Below are 26297 nucleotides of genomic sequence, written 5' to 3'. Positions count from 1 at the left end.
GTGCTATACCATATCTCGCACAGCCCTACAGATGGCTCTTGATGCCACAGACACAGTGGCAAGAGCTATGGTGACTTCCATAGTAATGAGACACTCATCCTGGCTTCAAACAGCTGGAGTCACAGGGCCACAATCTTTAGCAGACAGCAGCAGAATCAACTAATTGACAAAAGAAGCTTCTGACTACAAAATCAACAGCGAAGAGCTCCATTCACACACACTTCCATGGCTCAGACCTCTAGGCAGCAGGTTTGAAAATTTGGTCGAGGATCTGACCGACCCTTCTTCCCCACCAGTGTCTGATGAGTCCAACATCTTCCACCACCGCTTATGCCAGAGGTGAGCAATCACTTTTGGCGGGGGGCCACTCCAAGATTTTGGAAAGTGGTCAAGGGCTGCACTTTCCTGTGGAGGATGTGCAGGGTCTAGTATGGAAGTTGGCACAGAAGGGTGCGTGAAGTAAGGAACTGGGGTGCAGGAGACGGTGTGAGGTCTCGGAGGAAGTTTGGGCAAAGGAGGGGGTTGTGACCTTGATTGGGTGTAGGATCAGGGAGGGGATATGGGTACAGAAGAAGATTCTGGCCTGGGGAGAGGGGCACTAGGAGGGAGTGCAAAGTCTGGGAGGGAGCTGTGACCTGGGAAAAGGGGGTGCAGACTACTGAGGGTATGGGTGGTGACTTGGGGCAGGGAAATGGGGTGCAGGGTCTGGGAGGGTGTTTGGGTGCGGGAGAGGTTTCTGGCCTGGGAGAGGGGTGTAGGAGGGGATACAGGGTCTGGGAGGGAGTTGTAACCTGGGGCAAGGGGGTGCCTAGGGTTTGGATGGTGACCTGGGGAAGGGAGTTGGGATGTGGGAGGAAGAGGGGTGCCAGAGGCAGGCTCTGGCTGGGAGGCACTTACCTAAGCCAACAGCCCTGCAGCACCCCAAGGCAGGCTGGGCTCCCTGCCTGCTTCAGCCCCAAATCACTTAAAACTACAAGCTGCAAACCCCACGTGGCTCTCAACTCCGGGAGTGGGAAAAGATTTGCGCTTGTCCCATCCTGCAGGCCAATATCTCAACTCTTATTGGCTGGTTGTTTCCAGCCATTAGGAGCTGAGAGATTGGCTGGGGTCAGTTCCTATTGGCCAGTTGTTTCTGGCCACTAAGAGCTTAGGCTTGGGCTGGGGGCAGGGAGATTGCACAAAGCTTCCCCCTTTCTGCAGAGCAGAGAGATGCATGGGCTGAGCTTTAAACCACGCAGTTATGTGCCTGAGGGTCCTAGCAGGGTGGTCTGTGGGCTAGATTTGGCCCGCGGGGCCGGATTTTGCCCAGCCCTAGCTTATGCCCTTTCTACAACCAAAAGACAGCAATCACCACAGATGGGTGGGTTTTAGAAAGTATCAGCTGCGGGTATGCTATCCTTCTCACATTGATCCCCCCACCCTTTCACCTTCTCCCTCCATTTTCAGGAACCCATCATAGGAAACACTGCTCCACCAAAAAGTCCAATACTTTTTCATTATGAGAGCTGTCCCCAACAATGGCAAAGGAGAGGATTTTACTCAAACAACTTTCTCACCAAAAAGAGAACTGGGGGTTGGAGGCCTGTCTTAGACCTCTGCCAACTGAACAGATTCTTCCATAAGCAGTGCTTCAAAATGGTTATACTCACCATGATTATCCTGGCGCTGAACAAAGGAGACTGGTTTGCAGACACCGACCTCCAAGATGTGTGCTTCCATATCACAAATACATCCTGTGCACTAACGTTTTCTATGCTTTAGAGTAGCATCACACCATTTTCAGTACAGAGTCCTCCCTTTCAGACTTTCCTTTGCCCCCAGAGTCTTTTCCAAGACCTTGGCAGTTGCAGCGGCATATCTTCGATGAAGAGGCATCACAGTCTTTTCTTATTTGGACAGTTGTCTCATTTGAGGCCCCACTCAACAGGCCACAATTATTTTATGACCCCATCCCTCCTCCTTATCCGAAGTTTGTTCCAAATTCCATATTAACGAACCAAAAATGCTTCCCACTTTCTATCTCAAACCTCATTGCTTCAGGGATGAAGCCACATTGCACACTCTAGCTGTAAGAAGGTCCATTGCATTCTACGTAGACAAGATGCAATCTTTTCGGCTATCACAAAGACTTGTTTCTGATGCCACGAAAGCTTATGCTCCAATACATCTGTTGGTCTATAAGGTGCCACAGGACTCCTCGTCGCTTTTGCAGATCCAGACTAACATGGCTACCCCTCTGATAAAAGACTTGTTTGTCTCTCTAGCCAAAAGGACCAAGGGAAAAACAGTTTCTTCCCAGCACATATCAAAACTGATAACATCCTGTACTACCATATGCTACTCACTCCAGAATAGAGCAATACCAATGACTTCCAAAGGTCATTCCACTAGCGCGATGGCAACATCAACAGCCTTCCACAGAGGAGTCTCACTACAAGAAATACGTTGGGCGGCTAACTGAATATATAACACCATATATTCATGAAGCACTATGCAATTCCACCATGCTCGACAATGGACACCGCAATAGCTACTGTGGTCCTTTCCAAGGCCCACAACAATTAGCGAAGCCCAGCTACCAAATAATTGGGCACTGTTACACATTCATCAATAGTGAAGCACCCACAGGGACATCACTGAAAAAGAAAGAGAAATTACTCACCCTGTGCACCAACGATGGTTCTTTGAGATGTGTGTCCCCGTGGGTGCTCCACTACCCACTCTCCTCCCCATTACTTTGGGCATTAACAACTTGCCAGGAGGGCGTCATAGAAGAAATTGGACTGTGCGCGCTAACTTTAAAGGCAGGAACAACATGCACCTCTTGCACATACGCAGCTCAACGGGACACTGCTGTAAAAGTCTCCAATCCACAGCACCGGGACGAGCCTGACACCAACAGTGGAGCTCCCCCGGGGGGACACATCTCGAAGAACCATCGTTACTGCACAGGATGAGTAACTTCTCCGTAAGTAAATGTTATGCTAAAAACCTTGATTTATTTTGCTCCTGATGCTGCACTATTGAAGTCTATGGGAATTTTGCTATTGGTTTTAATGGACACAAAATCAAAGCTAATGTTACAAGCCAAATTTCTGTAATTTCCTGGTTTCATCTGAATTCAGAAGTACTAGGAGTTTTATGAGCAGATCAGTTCTTTTGAAATTTCTAGGCAGTAGCAGTATGGATAACTCCAGATCTGCAGTGAATAAGCAGGTGCCTCTATCTGCCATTGGAAACTCTCCCTCTGGATTTTCTTCTGAAAAAGACCTCTGCTTTTTTGAGGCAGGGTTTACTTCACTATCTAGATTTAAAGTCTTTTTTTTTTCTTTTTAAACTTGAAAGCAGAGACTCTTTTAAAGAATTCCCATTGATAGCTATAAATTTCCCTCAGATTCTCTGCCTCCTGCCACAATTATACACATTAATGAACATACTTAGGATAATATCTTGATAACATATGCCATACAATATATGGCCATTGGGCAAAGGAGGATGTTTAAGATGTGGGTAAATGGGTTAGATTACATTCCAGACTTTTGGGTTCTATTCCATAAAAACATGTGAAAGCATAACAATTACAATTCATGGCTGCAGTTTCAATTTATTTGAGCATCTCATTTTGGAGCTATGATTTTAAGATAGAAAATTTATTAGAGAGTATTCTTAAAGAACAAGATTTCAGAGATACTCAGCTGTAACTACAATTTTAAAGTATCAGAGGGGTAGCCGTGTTAGTCTGGATCTGCAAAAGCGACAAGGAGTCCTGTAGCACCCTGTAGACTAACAGATATGTTAGAGCATAAGCTTTCGTGGGCAAAGACCCACTTCGTCAGATGCATGTGGGTCTTTGCCCACAAAAGCTTATGCTCCAATACATCTGTTAGTCTATAAAGTGCTACAGGACTCCTTGTCGCTTTTACAATTTTAAACTAACAGGAAGGCATTGCAGTTGCACCATGTTTTACTTTCATGAAGGTAAGAATAAAACTAAATCCTGACAAAAGAAGCCTTGCTGAGTTAACAGATGTATTTGATGATTAAATTTCAACACGGAGAAATTGGATTTGTTCCTTCATATAGAAAGTGTAAGCCAACAAAGTGCTGTGCAATTGAAAATTGAAAAGTTAAAGGTCATATTTTGACTTCATTTCTACTTTTCATTTTAATAACAAGTGTGACCAGACCTGGCTTAGAGAAAGCAAATGTACATTGTTGATACAAATTATCTATGCCACTTTTGTATATTAATATATGTAACCTAAATATTTATATATGAGAGGAGGTTTTTAACGTTTTGAACATGCTATTGATACTTGTGGCAAGGAAATAACAGAGTAGTTTTGCAGCAAACTTCTGTAGAAACAATGTGTATGGAGGGATGTCAGTTTGATATACTTAGGCAGCTTACTAATTTATAATATGTATTTTATGTGAGCACAATTGTTTTATAGAAGCCATTTAAATCATCTATTACCATTGATTTGAAGGAAAAAGGTAATTATGGGCTTTTATATCTTTCTATTAAGTTCTTATTTAGAAATACAATGAGCACTAGTGTAGAACTTTTAAACTGCAGAGCTGTTAGTGCTGTTTACTGGGATATGTATTAGCTGAGTAGAGCAATGTTTTCTAAAGATACAATACGCAAGCAGATTTGCTTTTCTTTGCCATGGAAAAAGTACTCTCTGTAGATATTTTTGTAGCTGATGTGGATGAGGAGGACCCTTAGTTCTGAGGCATTTTAGAAACCAAAAGCCATTGTGGGTATTAGATTAATCTTTACAAATTATTTTTATAAAACTAATATCTTACTATATATTTTACAAATGTGCATCCGTGTGTGAGTCCGTTTGTTCAAGAACGCCTCCTAAATGGTAAGAGCTAAGACCACCATATCGCTTCCTCTTATACCTTAAAGCAAGGTCAGAGTTTGGTTTTGCCAAGACAATGAGATGTGCCTGGAACTCTATTCTTTCTCATAAAATGGAAAGGAAGGGGTCTGGTAGGAGAGAGTTATGCTTGAGAATGACCATGGGGGGCAGCAAGGGACCGGAGATGGGAACCAGAAATAATAGAATCATAGAATATTAGAACTGGAAGTGACCTCAAGAGACCATCAAGTCCAGTCCCCTGCCCTCATGGCAGGACCATGCCTGATACATGTCTGTCCAACCTGCTCTTAAATATCTCCGGTGATGGAGATTCCACAACTACCCTATGCAATTTATTCCAGTGTTTAACTACCCTGACAGTTAGGAAGTTTTTCCTGATGTTTAATCTAAACCTCCCTTGATGCAATTTAAGCCCATTGCTTCTTGTCCTATCATCAGAAGCCAAGGAGAAAAAAAATTATTCCTCCTTCTTATAACACCCTTTTAGATACTTGAAAAACTGAAGTCCCCTCTGTCTTCTCTTTTCTAAACTTAACAAGCCCAATTATTTCAGTCTCCCCTCATAGCTCATGTTTTCTAAGCCTTTAATCTTTTTTGTTGCCCTTCTCTGGTCCTTCTTGAGTTTTTCCACCTCTTTCTTGAAACGTGCCCATAACAGGACACAGTACTCCAACTGAGGCCTAATCAGTGCAAAGTAGAGCAGAAGAATGACTTCTTGTGTCTTGCTCACAACACTCCTGTTAATGCATCCAAGAATCATGTTTGCTTTTTTTTGCAACAGCGTCATGCTGTTGACTCATATTTAGATTGTGGTCCACTATGATTCCTAATTCCCTTTCTGCAGTACTCCTTCCTAGACAATCACTTCCCATTATATATGTGTGAAACAGATTGTTCCTTCCTAAGTGGAGTAGTTTGCATTTGTCCTTATTAAACTTAATCCTGTTTACCTCAGACCATTTCTCCAGTTTGTCCAGATCATTTTGAATTTTGACCCTATCCTTCAAAGCACTTGCAACCCCTCCCCACTTAGTATCATCTGCAAACTTAATAATTATACTTTCTATGCCATCATCTAAAATGTTGATGAAGATATTGAACAACACCGGAGCCAAAACAGACCCCAGTGGAACCCCACTTGTTATGCCCTTCCAGCATGATTGTGAACCGTTAGTAACTACTCACTGAAAATGGTTATCCAGGCAGTTATGAACCCACCTTATTAGTAGCCCCATCTAGGTTGTATTTCCCTGGTTTATTGATAAGAAGGTCATGCAAGACTGTGTCAAATGCTTTCCTAAAGTCTAGGTATACCATATCCACAACTTCTCCCTTACGCACAAGGCTTGATAGCCTATCAAAGAAAGCTATCAGATTGGTTTGACATGATTTGTTTTTTACAAATCCGTGCTGGCTGTTACCTTTCACCTTATTTTCTTCCAAATGTTTGCAGCTGAATTCCTTAATTACTTGCTCCATTATCTTCCCTCGCACAGTAGTTAAACTGACTGGTCTGTAGTTTCCTGGGTTGTTCTTATTTCCCTTTTATAGATAGGCACTATATTTGCCCTTTTCCAGTCTTCTGTTATCTCTCAACTTCCATGACTTTTCAAAGATGATAGCTAAAGGCTCAGATACCTCCTCTATCAACTCCTTGAGTATTAAAGCTATAAATAACCGCTTTGGGAAAACAGTAGACAGGAGTGGAGGAAGGGACCGCTATCTACTATATATTTCAGAGAGTTTGTCTGAGTGTCTGTCCCCCATTTGGGAGATATGCGCCCCTCTCCTGGCTATGTCTGCTGCAGCGCTCATGGACATGTGCTTCTCATCTGGCCCCAAGGAACTGCGGTGAGACAGCGCTGGGGTTGTCCTCTCTCTCCAGGGCAGCCTGCATACTGCACCCGTTATTCACAGCCCCACCTCATAACAATGATTTAAATGAAGAAAAAACATATTTGAGTTAAAGTCTTGAGCAATGCTGGGTAAATCTTCTAGTAACTTCATAAGACTTTCATATTTCAATATTATTTTGTTAATTTTGGTTTCCTTCCAAGAGTTGTAATGAATTTCTCCCTTTCCCTTCTCTCTCCAAATGCTGTTCACTGGCGCAATGTCCTTTTTTTTAGCAGTGCCCTTATTACAATCAAATCTTACACTACTGTATGAACAGATGGGTATTATGTATAGAGTATTAAAGTCACAAAGCTGCATTTAAATCCATCCCATAAAACTGCTCTACCAATGCCTGGTAGAACTTCCAAGCCTTCTTCTGATGCTAGGGAATGAGAGCTGCTCTGACATGAACCTAGCAGGATCCCTTCCCTCTTCTTTAGCCCCTCTGCTCCAGCTGGAAATTATCTACTACAGAACCAAGGAACTCTGGAGTGTCTCTGGAAGCTATGTTCACATGCTACAATTTAAACTCACTCCCCTCTCATCTGTGCCTTTGTCCTTTGTAAATAACTTTACCTTTCCTTTCTAATCTATTCTTATGCTGAAGACCTCATCAGTCATTTCACTTCCCAGTTGTTTAAACCCACATTCCTGCCGTTCCTTTCTACCATCTTTTCTGCCCAGGAATGTAATTCCAGTATTAGTAATATCAAATTTAATTTCTTCTTTCCTTCTGCCCCTAGTTCCATTCATTTCCCTTATTAAGCACTTCTTTCCTCAGGGTTGCTTCTGTGTGTTGCCAGATTCAGAGTATTTACCATATATGTTTATAATTTTAACACCATTCCTTATAGCAGCTGACTATGACTGTTTTGATAATACTTTTAAATCACCAATTTTAATGGCTCTTCTATCAAAATAATCCTCTTGCTTCATGTGAGTTAAGTCTTTATACATTTTTGTTTAAACTTCAGATCTTACAGATTAATGTTTTAGACCCCTAAAATGTCATTGTAGCTAGACTAGTGAGGGTTCCTTTATTAAAAAATTCAGCCTGTTTTATCATTTATCTGTTCAGACAATATAGTAACTCTACTGAAAGTCTGAAAAAGGAAAAAGAGAAAAACCTCTTCTCTGAGTAACTCAAAGCAACATATTGAAGTATTTTTCCTTTTAAAAATTGGAAGCAAAACAGATCAATTTTGATATGGCTGTTTCCTTTTTGTAAATTTCAGTCCCTGGTGATATCTCATTGAAGAACAAGGTGAACTTTCGTGAAGTACCCAGCTTGTTCCTGATGAGGGACAGTTGGGAAACCTGATAAAGACAGATGGCAAGCTATTTTGTTACACCTATAATCTGCAATAGCTTGGGCAAAACTAAGTGAAGAATATTTTTATAGCTGACCTTGTAGTGAACTTGCGTAAACATTTTTTCCCATACTCAGAGGATGGTGATGACCATATGATGTTGTTTTATTCATCAGTAGAACGAACACTCTGTATTGAAATATGTTATCAATTATAGGGTTAATCCATTTTAGACTGGCATAAACAGGATATTTTCCCCATTTTTGACACTACAGTAAAGCATTTGGAATTGAAATAGTTCATAATGGTTCTTCTTTTTTTCACTTTTCCAAAACAACATGAACACTAAATTATAGCTGTGCAATTATGTAAACAATGGAAATGCTTCCAGAATGAATACTTCCTTTTAGATTTTCATTTTGTGTAATTGTTGAAAGGTTTGGAGCCATAATAAACCAAAATTATTTTACACATTTATCCTTCTAAAGGTCAATTATGAAAGAAGTAAAGAAACAACACTGTACAAAATGAGTAAACCAATTTCTATTGCCATCACCATATGCTTTTCTTATTGCTTGTGTTTTTCCAGTTACTGTGTACATAGCATTCAATTAAAGTGATTCATTTACTAGGCTGTAAGCTGCTGAATACAGTTTACATTTATAGAACTGTGCTTGGAAGGGAAGGAAACAACTTGCCTCTGTTTGAATTACCTGATTTTTGCAAGATCACTGATAAAGGACAGATGTTCTCACTTGGTTGCTTTCTCATAAATGTGAATCTTTTGACAAGCTGCTAACCTACTGTATTACTACATAAAATGTAGCCTCTATCATTAGATGGATGTAGTGCGCAAATCTGTGTTAATCAGGAAATGAGAGATACAATTTGACAAACTATTTGTCATTAAATTTGCATTTAAAATTATACTATTTGTATTAATTTGAAATATAGCAGAAGTCTTTTTCGTGGGGTTTTTTTTCAGATTCTGATTTTATTTATATTGGCATAAAACAGGATTAATGTTAACAAAGTCAGTAGAACCATCCTGGCTTTACACCAGTGGTATCACTGAGACCTTTGACTGTGGAACTGATATGAAATCAAAGACTGAACATAAACAGATTTTTTTATTCAATTGCACATAAATAACTTTGGTGCCAATAGTTGTGAGCCTGCCACATCACCCACTAGCATGACTTGTGTTGTGAAACTGCAAATCCTAAAGGTGTGAATTGTGAAAAAGAGAAGCGGAGAATCATATTACAGTAGTTTTTCAAAACAAAGTTTATAGACAAAGTTTTAACTTATTTTGAAAAAAATATTTTTTTAATTAGTAAAAGGTGCTTTACCATGTTTCTTCACTAGCAAACATTATGGTATCAGTAGCTAAATTCTTTCACTGTTTATTAAATGCACCGTGAAGACATCAGGTGTTAAAAGTTGCATCATCTTGTTTAATATTGCAACTATATTCTCATACCTGAAACTTTGTCTTTCTTTTATATTCTTTACTCCCTTTGCCTATTTACAAAGGGTGATGTGAAAAGACCAAAGTTAAAGCTTTATAATAATGTGTGCAATATTTTCTTAACCTAATCAACACCATCCTAGCATTAAAGGATGATACTTCTAAAGGTTCACGTTCAGCTTTCATAAATTCTCAAAAGACTGGGTGTCTATTGAATCTTTGGAGCCTCCCCATGAGGCCTCACAGACCGTTTGGCTCCAGCCCCCAGTAGTTTCTACAGCCAAATATGAAAGATTTCAAAAAGAAAACTGAAGATTTAGTTTAATATCTAACTTGAACAGATGGAATTAATGAGAACAGGACAAAGTTAATGCAGTTGTTTGTGGTGTTAATCGTCAAAAGTGCTACATTCTGTCACCTTTTAAGCCAGGTTTTCATGCATTTTTTTATTGTAGCATATGTCAGCAGAAACGTACTCCCATCTGCTGCTGTATAGCTTGATGCCTGATATTCAGAGTCAGAGCACAGTACAATACCTACCTCTGTTAGCAATTACAGGTGTGTTGTGAGGAGTGCAATGCATTAATCAACCCCTTAATTATGAAAAAAGGTGGCTCTTTTGTTCTGCCCTCAGAGCATGAGTTTACCACCCACCTTATGAGCTGCAGCATCCATCTGCTCAGTCTTTTAGAATGTTTGCATTGACTGATATTGACTTTAAAATGTATCAAAGGAAGTGATTAAAACTAGTTTAAACATTAACTTGAGTGGCATTGTGGTCATTCAGAGACGGGAAAACACTATCTTCTGCAATGCCAAAATTAAAAATGATCTGTTTTAATTTCATAATTTACAAGCCGCTTTATCATTTCACAGTATGCTACTGTAAATATTGTAAAGGAGAAAGAATAAATGGATTCTGCTCAAACTTACATAGTTTTTTTCCAGTTACCGATATAAGTTAAAAGGATAGTCTGCAAGGGGGGAAAAAGACTGAGTTTATGTTCTTTTGTTTTGTTATGACTAGATGATTTACTTGAGCATTGCTCAAGTCCTTAATTCAAATAAATTTTGCTTTTCTTCATTTAAATCATTGTTCTGGGGCTGGAGATGAGGGGTTCTGTATGCAGGCTATCCTGGGGAAAGAGGACAGCTCTAGCCCCCTCTCACTGCAGCAGCTTCGGGCCAGATGAGAAGCACATGTCCATGGCCTCTGCAGTGGGCACAGCTCAGGCAGAGGGGCATGTCCCCCAGGTGGGAGACAAACAGACAAATTCTCTGAAATATATAGTAATGTCCCTTTCTCTACCTCTGCCCACTGTTGGCCCAATGGGGTTATAGCTGTTCTGATCCCCCATCTCTGGTCCTTTGATGCCCCGCTGAGGTCATTCTGGAGTATAACTCCCTCCTAACAGACCCCTTCCTTTTCATTTTATAAGAGAGAATAGAATTCCAGATACATCCCATTGTCCTTGCACAACCAAACCCCTGGCTTGCTTTACGTTATGATGATAGGAAACTGCATATCAAATGTGGTGGTCCTAGCTCTTACTGTTTAGGAGGAGTTCTTGAACAAACAGACTCACAGACAGACATGATTTTTAAAATATATAGTAAGATGTGTATGAAAGAAGACTTGCTTTTTTAATGTACATATCTCAGAAATGTCAAATCTGGTCTCCATTGTTTTTTAGGATAACAGGTTTTAATTACAAGGATGGAAATGTTGAATAATTAACAGAGTTTTTATCAACTATTTTAGTTTAAATAAGTGACATTATAAAAACAAAGGTTTAAAAAGTTTTATTCTGTCAATCAAGTTTTATTTCCTTGATACCTGTGATACCTGTCAGATTCTTACTAGCTTTGTATCTGCTGATGAACTATTTAAGGGTAGACAAAACTTTTTAATTTCTAATTGAAAAAATCAGGGCAAATATTTTTTAATTTAAAATAAGTTCAGGCCTTCCTTAGTGCAAGGAAAAAAAGTTGTGAGGAAAGGAGAGAGCCTAATATTTTCTGCCATAAGTTGTCTTTAATCTTTTAGTAGGAATAAGAATGGTTTTGAACTTCTGCAGAAATCAACCAACTCTTTCTTCTTCAAAAGTAATAATTGCAGTTAGTGTTTATACAAATTTTGTGTCCAGTTTTGTACCAACTCAAATGGAGATTTGGAAATTCAATTCAAATATTGTTGGGATCATTTGTCATTGATGGCAGCGAGTAAAGAAATGGAGCAGAGGGAAAACGGATGAAAAAATTCTCATTCTGAGAAAATGTGTGTGTGTATAATGTGTGGCACCAAATTGTGGGAACAAAGCTTTTGATAGCATTATACCCGTTAAACTTAATGCAGACTTCCATTTAGAAAATGAAATAATTAATTAAAAATGTTTACCCCTGTCACATTGGTTATGGTAAAAGGTGTAGAGGATGTGATTTCTGGTAGAAGTTAACAAAGATTTCTCAGTTCCTCTCTTTCTCTTCACTATGCCCAGGTATTTTTTGTTTTGACATCTGTGTGTTCCTGTAAAGAAATTATTACTGAAGTTTTAATAATGGCTGTAGGTTATTGCCTTGAACGATCAAAAGCGAGGACAATAGCTAGTGTAATTTCATGAATGTTACATAGTCATGGAAGCCTGAATAAAATGATTTTGTGGCTATATCTTATTTCTGATAAAATGTGAGTTTATCATAACCTGATGAATATTTTAATACATTTTTTGAGAAACATAAAAAATCATGTAACAGTTGTTTCATTTTCAATATGTTTCTAAGTAAAGAAACCCCTCTTTTTTTCTCAAAGGGTGTAAGAATTGAAATGTTACTTAAATTGGAAGCCATTCCTAGTAGATATACGCCTCTAGGATAGACTAGTAAACCATATCAGTGTTTAGGTGGGTGGGTGTGTTTTTATTAAATATTTTCAAACATTTTTCTATAAAAATTAAGAAATAATATTTCCTTCTTTTCAGGATATTTTAAATACTGTCATAAAACACTGCCCATCTTGCTTTTTCTTCTTGGGTTTACCTGGTTTTACAATGCTAATAGGAGACTTCATCACAGCTGCAGCGAGAGTCCTTAGTACAGACATGTTGGAGGTGAGTATGACAATGCTCAACATCCAAGTTCCCAGGAGAATACACAGTTGCTAACAAGGTTCAGATTTCTCCACTCTAACAGGTGTTGACTCATTAGTGCAATGTGAAACTGGGCTCTTGGGGCAGATACCATGGCAGTTGATGTGTGAAATTGTAGGATAAGGTGACATACTAGTATTGCAAAGGTGTTTCATCAAAAGGCCAAAGTGAGAGAAATCATATCCTCGCTAATATTGCAGCACATTTACACACTAAAAGCAAGACTTGGATTTCAGAATCTCATTAGCTTTCTACTATAAATGAATATTGAAAATACAAAGCTTTCTGACAGGAAAAGCAGATTTTCCTATGGTTTTGTAAGGATTAATAGCAGTATGAATCAGACACCATCAAATCTAATTTAAAAAATTAATAAAATACAAAATTATTACTTGACAGGCTAAAATAAGTTTGAAATTCATGCAAGCTTGCAAAAACAGGAGAACTTGTGGGTAAGAATGGGAAATCAGGACAAGGATACTCTTTCTCTGTGTTTGAGCCTAGTTTAATTATTGATGCTCAGAAAGTTTGTGTAGAGGTATATTAGCTGCAATATCCAGGCATAAAGTATGAGTTAAGGGAAGAAGAAAGATCACCTTCTATTTCAGAAGAAATCAGATGGTGAAACATCTTGCCCCTGATTTTTTTGATCTTATTACTGAACTTTACAGCCATCAGGTTTAGTCTACTTTTTGTCAGTTTTGAATACAGAGTTATCACAAAAATTAATCCTGATTGTTGATCATAAACTTGCAGAAGCCAGTAAGCACAAAACACCATCAAACTGTACTTCATATAAATGTGAAAAATCCTTCTGCCAAACCTGCTATATGGCACAGACCACTTTATACTGTTATATATTTTATTTGAAATATTATGCAAAATTAATTAGTATACTTAAAGCACAAATAGCCATTTGCCCTTAGTTTCCTGGGCAGGTTAGAGCTTTAAATACTAAACATGTCATGCTATACCAAATATGTAAAATATAAGGTACATCATGACATGTTTAGTGTATGTATATATAAAATAACTAATATGGTCTACTGTAGCATATGCTTTGTGGTTTCTTTCTAATGTCATGCTATCTGTGTTACTGTAAATGTTGAATTTCCATTCAAGATGCATGCACATCTTTTGTGAGTATGTGGGGAAATTGGTTGGGTTTGGTTGGATGGTTATTGCATCCATGATTGTAGCACTTGGATACTGCAACAGTGAACACAATATAAAACCGCATAGCTCCTAGTGCTGAAAGCTCATATATGTGATTGGAGCCATTAATATTGACAAAGCTCCATGTGGATGCAGGAGTATGCCCATGCATATGAACTTGCAGGGTCAGTTCATAGATAGAAATATTAGATTAGAAATAATACCTAAAATGTAGGCTGAAAGTTTCCATTCCTGACCCTGGCCTCAGAGGATATTTTTTAACTTTTTTCAACCTTGATTAAATGTGAGTCTTTAATACTGCAGCTCAAATGCAAAACTAGTTTTATCTAATAATATTTACATTAAATTATTTTGCATGAAACTCCATAACAAAAATGAAGCATTACTGTCTTGTACGTTATTACAGGTTTTTTTATAATGTGTCATAAATATATACAGTAGTATACAAACTACATTAGAAAAGTTCCCAGGCCAGGAACACTGAGAAAGACATAGCAAAAATTGCAAATCAGTAGGACAATAGTGCAGGTGCACGTGGGTGTGAAGAGACTGGACAGCAGAACAAGATAGGAAAGATTTCCAGAAGAAACTGATTTTAAAGAAGCATGTGGAGGAGGAAGGGAGAGAGGACATTCAGTAGGCAAGTCATTCCAACCTTGAACGAGTAAAGAGCAGAGCGGGAACAATAGGGATTAGAGATGGGGTCTAGAAAGAAACTTGGAGCAATGTAGCACTGAGTCTTGAAAGCAAACTACTTGAATTTGTAGTAGTGACTAAGGAAGCCCATGGAGTGATTCAGAGATAATTTGATGTGGTCATAAATGCATGAGAGTAATGTAAGTTAAGCAGCCAAACAGGGGGGAAGCTGTAGAGCTGGAAGTGGGGAGTTGCTGGAGAAGAGAGACGTTATAGTACCCAAAATAAGAGGCCAAAGGCTCAGACTTCTTAATTGAATTAGAGTTAAAGGCACTGTTGATGAGGACTGCCTAAGAACCTAGAGCCTGGTAAGTGGATAGATATAGCTAGATTTAGAGATTGTAAATACATATTAATTTATAGATTGATCTCAAATTGTAAACATCAGTAACTACCAATATTTATATTAAATATATCAGATAACTAGGTTAAGGGAAACGTTAAGTAAATAATTCTTCTTTATTCTAGTATAAAGTAAGAATATTGAATACAAAATTTCAGACAATTATTTAAAGATAAATGTGATATCTCTCTGTTCCAAATACATCAATAGGCTTCTAATTTTTAAATGTGTTGTTAGTTTTTAGCATCCAGTTCAGAGTCTAATTTTCAGATACTGGCTCTAAATTCTACAATTATATGCTCAGATCAGCACTTAAGCACATAAAACAGACATTATTTTGTGGCTGCAAAGACCCAACATAGCACTGAGTGCCTTGGTGCGTAGCACACCACCTTCGGTTCTGGGCCCAGAATCAAAAAAGGATTCCTGGCACTGGTCCTACTCTTTGGTATAGCCTTCGAAGGCAGCCAAGCTCTCCTCCTTGTTGTCAGCGACACTGCTGGCCACCATGCCTTCAGTGCCAGTGGATCTCTATAATCTTTGGCCCCACAGCATGGAGCTGCTGATTTCTGCTCATACCCAGAAGCCCATCATCCTGGACTCTCCACAAGTGGAAGTAATGTAGGTTGAGCCGTTCTCCATGCCGGACACACATGAAGCTACAGGGTTTTCATTGAGATGACTCGGTCTCCTTCCAAGGACAATCCTCCCACTCGCCGCCACACTTCATGCTAGGCCCATTGGCTCAGGCCTCAGTGTCCTCAGTGACAGGTGCACTGGGGCTGGCCGGGGAAGATCAGGAGGAGAAGTGGAGGAGAACCAACCGGCTGGTCAGGAAGGGGTGAGGGGGGAGGAGCATATCAGCCGGTAGGGAGCAGGATTGACCCTGAGCAGTGCAGATCCCAGGGCGCTCCTGCCCCCCACACGGTCCAGGCGAAGTGCGAGTTGGTCCAGGCGAAGCGTGAGTCAGTCTGGCTGCAGTTCCACCACGCGCTTGACCAGCGCACAGAAGCACAGACCGGGTGCCCCTCCTCCTCACACGCAACCAGGCCTCCCAGCCACTCCCCTCACCAGGTTTCTGAGCGCCCAGTCGGAAAACCAGAAAATACTGGACATTGCACATGTCAGGTATTTTCTGGATTTTTTTACCAGATAGAGCCCCAAAAAAATGGACTGTCCAGTAGAAAACCGGACACCTGGCAACCCTAAGACATTAGGGTGTGCCTGGGCACACCCGGTACATCCCGTACGCACGCCAGTTCTGCTGACAGGGAGTTTGGAGAGGGAGTGGGAAGGGGGCGAGGAATACTATTCTTTAAGATCTTTTCGCTACACTCCTGTCCTTCAAGGAGGCATTTAATAACTCAGGAATCTCTCGGAAGGAACGCAGGTATGGATAGTGATAGGTCTGCTGTTGTTACCTGCACAGCATGTGCCATGTTTGTCTTCCTTCCAGAAGAAAGAAGGAATTTCATCTGCACTAAGAGCAAGCTGGTCGCCATTTTGGAAGAAAAAATTAGAGAACTTAAGGCCCAAGTATTGACCCTACATTCCATCAGAGAGGATGAAGACTTCCTCAATAGAAGGCAGCGTTTAGTCCTGCAGGCACAGCAGGCTGAAGAGCCAGTCAGGGCACTACAGAACAAGGAAGAAAACTGGCAACATGTAGCTTCTAGAAAGAGAAGGCAGACAACTCAGTATCCCCCAGGCACTGAGGTGGAGATTGCTTTGTCAGGGACCTCTCAGGGAAGAAATCAGAAGGGAACACCATCTACCGGAAGGCATGGGATGAATAGTCCTAGGGATGGGGGTTCCATGACCACCACACCCAAAAGAAGAAGACAGGTGGTGGTGGTCGGGGACTCCCTCCTAAGAGGGACTGAGTCATCCATCTGCCGACCTGACTTGCAATCTCAAGAAGTGTGCTGCTTACTGGGAGCTCACATTCAGGATGTGATCAAGAGTCTTCCAAAAGTGATTAAACCTTTGGATCGCTACCCCTTCCTGCTTCTCCATGTAGGAGCTAACAATGTAGCCAAGAATGACCTTGAGCGGGTCACAGCAGATTATGTAGCGCTGGTAAGAAGGATCAAAGAATTTGAAGAGCAGGTGGTGTTCTCGTCCATCCTTCCAGTTGAAGGAAAAGGTCCAGGTGTAGAGATGGTTGAATTGAGGAAGTAAATGCGTGGTTGCGCAGATGGTGTCGGAGAGAGGGCTTTAGTTTCTTCAACCACTGGACTCTGTTCCGGGCACAAGAATTGCTAGGAAAGGATGGGATCCACCTAACCAAGAGAGGAAAGAGCATCTTCACGGGCAGGCTTGCAAACCTAGTGAGGAGGACTTTAAACTAGGTTGTTTGGGGGACAGTGACCAAAGCCCTGAAGTAAGTGAGGAAGTCGGATACGGGGAAGAAACACAAGGAGGAAGGAGCAACAAAGGAGGACCCCTGATTCAGATGGAGAAGGTAGGGAGATCAACTGGCTATCTAAGGTGTTTGTACTCAAATGTGAAAGTCTGGGAAACAAATAGGAAGTATTAGAAGCCCTGGCCCAGTCAAAGAACTATGATTTGATTGGAATAACGGACTTGGTAGGATGACTCACATGACTGGAGCTCTGTCATGAAAGGGTATAAACTGTTCAGGAAGATCAGGCAGGGGAGAAATGGAGGAAGAGTTGCATTGTATGTAAGAGAGCAATATGATTGCTGAGAGCTCCAGTATTTAGAGGGAGAAAAGACTGTTGAGAGTCTATGGGTTAAGTCTAGAGGTGAAAGCACCAGGGGTGATGTTGTGTTTGGTGTCTGCAATAGACCACCGGATCAGGTGGATGAGGTAGACGAGGCTTTCTTCGGACAACTGAGAGAAGCTTCCAGGTCGCAGGCCCTGGTTTTCATGGGGGTCTTTAATCACCCTGACATCTTTTGGAAGACCAATACAGCAGTACAGACAATCCAGGAAATGTGTGGATACTGTCAGGGATAACTTCTTGGTACAAGTGCTGAAGGAACCGACATGGGGCCATGCACAGCTTGACCTGCTGCTCATAAACAGGGAGGAACTAGTAGGGGAAGTAAAGGTGGTGATGACAATCTGGGAAGCAGTGATCATGAGATGGTAGATTTCAGGATTCTGACCAAAGGAAGAAAGGAGAGTAGCAAAATACACACCCTGGACTTCAGAAGAGCAGACTTTTACTCCCTCAGAGAACTGATGGGCAGGATTCCCTGGAATGCTTACATGAAGGGAAAGGAGTCCAGGAGAGCTGGCAGTATTTTAAAGAAGCCTTATTGAAGGCACAGGAAGAAACCATCCCTATGCGCAGCAAGAAAAGCAAATATGGTAGGCGACCAGATTGGCTTACCGGGGAAATCCTTGGTGAGCGTAAACATAAAAAAGAAGCTTACAAGAAGTGGAAACTTGGACAGATGACTAGGGAGGAGTATAAATATATTGCATGAGAATGCAGGGCAGTAATCAGGAAGGCGAAAGCACAATTGGAATTGAAGCTAGCAAGGAATGTGAAGGGTAACAAGAAAGGTTTCTACAGGTATGTTAGCAATAAGAGGGTGATCAGAGAGTATGAGAGATCCTTACTGGATGAGGGAGGTAACCTAGTGATAGATGATGTGGGAAAAGCTGAAGTGCTCAATGCTTTCTTTGCCTCTATCTTCACGGACAAGGTCAGCTCCCAAACAAATGCACTAGGCAACGCAGCGTGGAAGAAGGTGGACAGCCCTTGGTGAGGAAAGAACAAGTTAGGAACTATTTAGAAAAGCTAAACATACACAAATCCATGGGCCCTAATTTAATGCATCCAAGGGTACTGAGGGAGCTGGCAAATGTCATTGCGGAGCCTTTGGCCATTACCTTTGAAAACTCGTGGCAATCGGGTGAGATCCCGGATGACTGGAAAAAGGCAAATGGAGTGCCCTTCTTTAAAAAAGGGAAGAGGGACAATCCAGGAAACTACAGACCAGTCAGCCTTACCTCAGTCCCAGGAAAAATCATGGAGGGGATCCTCAAGGAATCCATTTTGAAGCACTTGGAAGAGGGGAAAGTGATCAGGAATAGTCGACATGGATTCACGAAGGGCAAGTTGTGCCTGACCAATCTGATTAGCTTCTATGATGAGGTAACTGACTCTGTGGATACGGGAAAGTCAGTGGATGTAGTATACCTTGACTTTAGGAAAACTTTTTATCTGGTCTCCCACAATATTTTTGCCAGCAAGTTAAGGGAATATGGATTGGATAAATGGACTGTAAGGTTGATAGAAAGCTGGCTAGACTGTCGAGCCCAATGGGTAGTGAACAAAGGCTCAATGTCAGGTTGACGGTCAGTTTCTAGTCGAGATCCCCAAAGATCTGTTCTAGGACTGGTTTTGTTCAACATCTTTATTAATGACCTGGATAAGGGGATGGATTGCACCCTCAGCAAGTTCACAGATGACACTAAGCTGGGAGGAGAAGTAGATACGTTGGAGAGCAGGGATAGAGTCCAGAGTGACCTGGACAGATTAAAGGATTGTGTCAAAAGAAAGCTGATGAGGTTCAACAAGGACAAGTGTAGAGTCCTGCAGTTGGGACAGAAGAATCCCAAGTATTGTTACAGGCTGGGGACTGAATGGCTATGTAGCAGTTCTGCAGAAAAGGACCAGGGGATTATAGTGAATGAGAAGCTGGATATGAGTCAACAGTGTGCCCTTGTAGCCAAGAAGGCTAATGGCATATCACGGTGCATTAGGAGGAGCATTGCCAGCAGATTCAGAGAAGTGATTATTCCCCTTTATTCGGCACTGGTGAGGCCACTTCTGGAGTACTGTGTCAAATTCTGGGCCCCCCACTATAGAAAGGATGTGGATGCATTGGAGAGGGTCCAGTGGAGGGTGATCAAAATTATTAGGGGGCTGGAGCACATGACCTTTGAGGAGATGGGTTTGTTTAGTCTGCAGAAGAGAAGAGTAAGGGGGGATTTGATAGCAGCCTTCAACTTCCTGAAGGGAAGTTCCAAAGAGGATGGAGAAAGGCTGTTCACAGTAGTGACGGATGGCAGAACAAGGAGCAGTGGTCTCAAGTTACAGTGGGAGAGGTTGGATATTAGAAAAAACTCTATGATTCTTTGTCCCCAGGATGTAGGGGCGTATTTATCCTCTTTGCTTGCCAAGGCGGTAGCAGGCATCTCCATCACAGGCCTCCTCCGCATGGTTTACAGGGCCCTACAGGACCTGCTCCACAGGGTAGCCTCAGCTTAACCTCTAGGTAGAGATTGCCCTGGAACAGGATGACCTGATGGTCTACATTCTGGCTCCAGAGGGGCTGTCGAGGATGACACTTCCTCTCAATAAGATCATCTTGTTCATGGCCAATTCTTTATGGCAAACCCCTGCATCTATTACAACAATTGTGAAAGGGGTTGAGAGAAAGTACTTTGTACCAGTCAAGAGGTTTAAATACTTGTTTACATCCCCACACACACACCTTGTTCCCTGGTAGTGGACGTGGTGAACAAGAGAGCACAAAGTTCATCAGGTCGCGGCGCCTAAATCGAAGGACACCAAATGCCTTGACTTACTCAGCTGTAAGTTCTGCTTGATGTGGGAGTCTGCTGCTCTGGATAGTGAATCAACAGGCTATCCTGAGCCATTATTGTTATAACTGTTTACTAAATTCAGGGACTTGTTGCCCCAAGACATTCAGGATGAGTTCACCGCCTTGGTCCAGGACAGCAAGGTGTTCTGTAGTACCCTCAACACACTGGAAGACCTTCAAGCCACAGTCCTTGCAGTGGCGATTCCTTTCTCATCCCAGCACTGATTTCTCACAAAGGCAGCCTAGGTAATTGTGATGTAAGCCATCCTGGCCGCGGTCTGGTAACAACTAGGATCAATCCAACCCTTCTTTGGGATCTGAGCAGGCCTTTTGAAGGTACACAAGGATAGAATGCTGACCAAATTGGATCCTCTTCTCTTCCAGGACCAGTGTTTCTGCTTCCCCCAGGCTTGGGTTGCCATCACCTCGGACCACTGGGTGTTCCAGACAGTGGAAACGGGTTACTCCATCCCCTTCTGCATGTCCCTCTTCAGGGACCCCTCTCACAAGCATCTCCTTCTCCAGGAGGTGTACATTCTCCTGGACCTTGGGGTGGTGGAGGAGGTGCCAGCAGAGTTCAGAAGCAAGGGCTTTTACTCCTGTTATTTCCTTGTTCCCAAAGCAAAGGGGAGGGCAATGGCTTTCTGGCCCATCCTGGACCTCAGAGACTTCAACAAATTTATAGTCACTCACAGGTTTTGTATGGTCTCGCTGAACTCCGTTATCCCCCACACACATACTGGATTCGGAAGATTGGTATGCCACTGTTGACTTAAAGGACGCTTACTTTCATATAGTTCTCTTGTCAGCTTTATGGCTAAACCCAGCTGAGACCTAGTTCAGCAGGTCTTCTTTAGTAGCAGAAAGCCCTCTACTAGGCTCCCTTATTCTGCCAAGCGGAAATGTTTTTCATATTGGTGTCCAGACCTTCTATCTGCCACTGTGCCTTAGGTGCTGGAGTATCTGGTGTCCCTGAAGCAGCAAGGCTTAGCAACTTCATCACGTAAGGTGCACCTAGTGGCTGTCTTGGCTTTCCATCCTGGAGAGTCTGGCTGCTCTGTATTCTTGAACCCCCTTATTGGGTGCTACTTCAAGGGTATAGACAGACTTCACCCTCACGGCTCGGTGTCTTGTCCCTGCCTGGGACTTTAACTTGGTCTTCTCAACACTCATGGGTCCTCACTTTGAGCCTCTGGCCATGTGCCTCCTGATTTATCTTTCTTGGAAGGTGGCCTTTTTGCTTGGGATTACCTCTGTTCAGTGGGTATCGGAGCTTCACACCCTGATGTTGGGACCCCCATATACTGTCTTCCACATGGACAAGGTTCAGCTTCGTCCTCACCCAGCCTTCCTTTCAAAAGTGGTCTCTAGTTTCAACTCTGAGCAGGACACTTTTCTCCCTGTGTTCTATCCAAAGCCTCACCAGATCTTGCAGGAACAAAGATTGCACTTCCTTGATGAGAGTTGTACTCTCGCTTTTTGCCTTGATTGGTCCAAGGCCTTTCACAAGTCTTTGCAGCCGTTTGTTGTCATGGTGGATCATGTGAAGGGAGTATTTGTCTCTTTGCATTTCATCTAATCTTCTATTGTATAACGTGTATCCGTGCATATTATGATCTAGCTAAGGTCTCCCTGCTGCCTCTCACTGTGCACTCTACATGAGCACAAGTTTCTTTGGCAGCTTTCCTGGCTCGTGTGCCATTCTAAGAAATCTACAGAGCCATGACTTAGTCCTTAGTGCATACCTTCATATTTTACATCATACATTATTTTTTTGCCAGCCTTCAATTGCAGGTAGCAAATGACCCAGCCCTCCTTGACCGCTACAGTTTTAATATGTGGTAGGCCAGGGTCAAAGTTGAGGGATGGCTTCCTGAAGCCTCAAGGAAAGAGTTTAAGGAAATCCTTGAGGAGGGATTTGTGGCTACCAGGGAGGATCTCCAGGAAGTAGCCAATAAGACAGACTCTGCAGCTCACATGAGGGCTTTGAATTTATCCATTTGCCAAGTGTCCTGGCTATTCCGTCCAGGGCTGTTTGCAGCAGCTCAGCAATTGCTGCAGGATTTCCCTTTTGATGATCACTCTCTATATGTAGAACGGACAGATACAAAATTACATGAGCTTAAGGATTCCTGTAAAACCTTAAAGACCCTGGGGCTGTACCTTCCCAGCCTGGCCCATAAACTGTTCTTCCTCCAGTACTCTCTGGGTCCAAGAAGCCAGCTACATCAGGAACCCCTGGCTCAGAAAAGCAAGGGCTATCAGTGGTGGTTGAGTCAGCCAGTGCCCTCAGCTCACTTAGGCACATTGTAAAAAGGGTTGTGCCCGAGGGCAACATATCTAACTTCCCTAGGGATCCACTCTTCTTTCTCCATCCCCCCTTATTTGTCAGCCACCTTTCCTACTTTCTTTTAGCCTGGACTGCTATAAAGTTGGACCAATGGGTCTTGGGTACTATTTCCCAGGATTATACCCTCCAATTCTCTTCTACATCCCTCACAACCTCCCTCCTTGTCCCTCTTCAGGGACCGCTATCACAAGGTTCTTTTCATTGAGGGTGGTGGAGGAAGTTCCAACCCAGTACTGGAACAGGGTCTTCTGTTCCAAATATTTCCTAATCCAAAAAGCCAAGGAAGCTCTGTGGTCCATCCTTCATCTCAGAGACCTCAACAGATATCTAAGGAAGTTTAACTTCCACATGGTCTTCTTGGCCTCCATCATTCCTGCTCTGGATCTGGGAGACTGGTATGCTGCCTTCAAGCTGAAGGATGCATACTTGCATGTGGCGATCTTTCCAGCTCACAGATTATTTGGTTTATGGCAGGGCCCATGCACTACCAGTTTACAGTTCTCCCCTTTGGCATGGCTAGTTTACCAAGTGCATGGTAGTAGTGGCAGCCTACCTCAGCTGCTGGAATTTACAGATCTACCCTTACCTCAACAACTGTCTGGGCAAGGGCAGCTCCAGGACCCAGGTGCATCACATCATAGCAGTTTTTCTAGACAGCTGCCAGTTCCTTAGGCTCCTAGTTAAAAGTTCATGTCATGGATAGAGTTCATCAGAGCAGTGCTCAACTCGACCTGCGCCTAATCAGGTTCCAAGCCCTGGATAGCCTCACAGTGGAGGTTTCTGTGTTTCTCCTGACCATAGCCAGGGTCTGCCTCTGCCTGTCGGGACAGGTGTAGCACACCAGAGTGCCCTTTGAGCCACTTAGATCATGCTCCTTTTCCTACTTGTCCTGGAAATTTGCATTCCCGGTGGCAGCGACAACAGCAAGGCATGTTTTGGAGATCACTGCTTTATCTTCAGAATCTCTATACTGTCTTCTACAAAGACAAGGTCCAGCTACAGTCCCATCCAGTCTTCCTATCGAAGGTTGTTTCCTCCTTCCATGTGAACCAAGACAAATTTGTCTCTGTGTTCTTCCCCAAGCCTCACAACCATCAAGTAGACCTTGCAGCTGAGTAAGTCAAAGCAGTTGAAGCAAGAAGGCCAAGGTACTGCTTGGTGTGTCACCTAACGTGGAATGAACGTGAGCAATCATTTGAAGAAAAGACAGTTACCTGTTTCATAACTGGTATTCTTTGAGATGTGTTGCTCATGTCCATTCCATGACCAGCCCTCCTTTCCTAATGTGGGAGTTTTCTATCAAGAAAGAACTGAGGGTGGGGGAAGTGTGTGGTGCCCCTTATATTGTGTGTGCTATCATGGCACTACTTCAGGGGTCTCCTGAATTGCTCCCCCATGGGTACTGCTAAGGGAAAACTTCCAGCACATGCACCTAATGTGGATTGGAAATGAGCAACATGTCTTCAAGAACACTAGTTACGGATCAGATAACTATCTTTTTATATGTCAAACTGTGAGTTTAAGCTTCCAAACAGCCTATTTAGGCATTTATGTATGAAAATGAGGCTCCTCAAATTTTAGAAAAGATCTCATTTTAAATCAGTATGTTAATGCCCATTTTAAAAAGGCGGGGCTCATGTTTTGCAGTTTATAGAGTAAAACTAAATGCAATATTTTATTTGTGGTGCATGCAGTATAATGCATGCAGAAATTGCTATTGATATGATACTGCATGAAAGAATTTAGCATTTTGTGGACTTCCGCATCACTTAGTTGAGAACATTAATTCGGGCTAGGAACAATTTAAATGTCTCTATCATTGGTCCAGCAAGCATAGTAAACATTTTGTAGTTCCGGATTATAATAGAACCTTAGTTATGAACACCTCAGGAAAGGAATTTGTAACTGAAATGTTCATAACTAACTCTGAACAAATCATTATGGTGGTTCTTTCAAAGTTTAGAACTGAACATTGACTTTGTACAGCTTTGAAACATTACTATGCAGAAGAAAAATGCCACTTTCCCATTATGTAGTTTACATTTTATATGGTACTATATTGTATTTGGGAGCAGCGGTGTGGGGGATGGGGAAGGGATTGTTTGTTTGGGAGGTTTGGCTTTTTTGGTTTTTGTTGCTACCTTACAGTATACTTCTAGTTCCAAATGAGGTGTGTGATTGATCAGTTCATAACTCTGCTGTTTGTAACTCTGAAGTTCTACCATATTGAAAGATTATATGTATATTTGAATAGATTCCAAGTAACTTGGATAGCCACAGAACTGTGAAGCTACAGAATTACTTGTAAAGATTGGTAATAATGCATTGTGTGCATTATTGAATTGATCAATGAAAATTTAACCCTGAGGTGCGATGAAATACCCTAATTTCCAAAAGTGGTAACTGTGTTCAGTCAGCACACTAGATCCTACAGAGGCAATTACTTGCCTCCTCTTGCCAAACTATTGACCAAAGGGCCATCTGAAAATGGAAACAGGAGGAAAATGGAAATAGGAGAACAGTATGTATCATAATAAAACCAAAAGTGTGTGCTAAATATGTGCAGGTAATGCCTGCTTAGTATTGTGTATATAGTGTAATACAGTGTACATGTTCAACAAAAAAGAGCAGAAGAGACATGTGATCGATTGCGAAGAACTTGGAGTCTGTTTGATGTTAGGGTATCACCATTGTTTAGAATATCCTTTTAAGTCACTTTTTGGAAAAGATAATCTATTGCGTTTGTATTTTTTTTCCTTTAGGCCCCTCGTTCAGAAGCTCATACCCTTCTTGGGTCTCTTGTTTGCTTTCCAAATATCTACCAAGAGATCCCTCTATTACAACCCAACCCTGAAGCTGATGAATTTATCGCAGGAACTGCAGATGTCAAAGTAAAGTAAAATTATATTAGTAAATTCTTACCTCATCTAGTGAAGTTTTACATTTGGTTAAGTAATTTGATTATTTTTATCATGCATTAATTGATAAAATTAATTCTTAATTTTTAGCAGTGAACTAAAATTGCTGCATCAGTGTTTCAACTTATGACATTAATTTTTTAATGTATAGGAGAAAGAATCAAACCACTTTAATTGCAAATTATAAAAAGCATTTTATTATGTAGTGAATCTTTTTAGTTATATGTACATCATTGACAGACTCAACTATGCACAGTTATTTTTTATTTTTCATATTTTATAGTATGAAACAATGTGCATTTACTGGAGAGAGAAATCAGTTTTGTTCAGATGTGTTTTCCTAGGGCATTAATTTCAATGGGATTCCATAGGAGACTAATTTTACACGTGTCATGCTTGGCAGTATAGGAGCCTTTATAGTAATCACCTTGTTTTAAACAAGCCATAAAGTGTTAATTTACACTGAAGTCAGCCTGAGTGGTAAAGATTACATTTTTTTTGGTATCC

General features: G+C 41.6%; 1 protein-coding gene across 5 annotated transcripts in view; it reads left to right on the top strand.

The window, feature by feature from the left end:
• RALGAPA2 (Ral GTPase activating protein catalytic subunit alpha 2) overlaps nucleotides 1-26297 on the top strand; it is a 379885-nt gene that overhangs the window by 176133 nt on the left and 177455 nt on the right. For 4 of the 5 annotated variants that reach the window (XR_012903061.2, XM_075925792.2, XM_089777560.1 and 1 more), the window contains 2 exons: nucleotides 12551-12679; nucleotides 25635-25763. Coding sequence is in view for 4 of the 5 variants with exons in the window: in XM_075925792.2 (XP_075781907.2) it covers nucleotides 12551-12679; nucleotides 25635-25763 (258 nt within the window). In the remaining variant the exon portion in view is untranslated. The remainder of the gene's footprint in view (nucleotides 1-12550; nucleotides 12680-25634; nucleotides 25764-26297) is intronic. The other variant, XM_075925790.2, reaches the window with a different exon arrangement.

Source organism: Pelodiscus sinensis, chromosome 3 (assembly GCF_052426305.1).
Source record: "Pelodiscus sinensis isolate ZL-2025 chromosome 3, ASM5242630v1, whole genome shotgun sequence".
Taxonomy (NCBI): domain Eukaryota; kingdom Metazoa; phylum Chordata; order Testudines; family Trionychidae; genus Pelodiscus; species Pelodiscus sinensis.
Note: the sequence above shows the minus strand (reverse complement) of the source record. Positions and strands in the feature narration are given on the sequence as shown.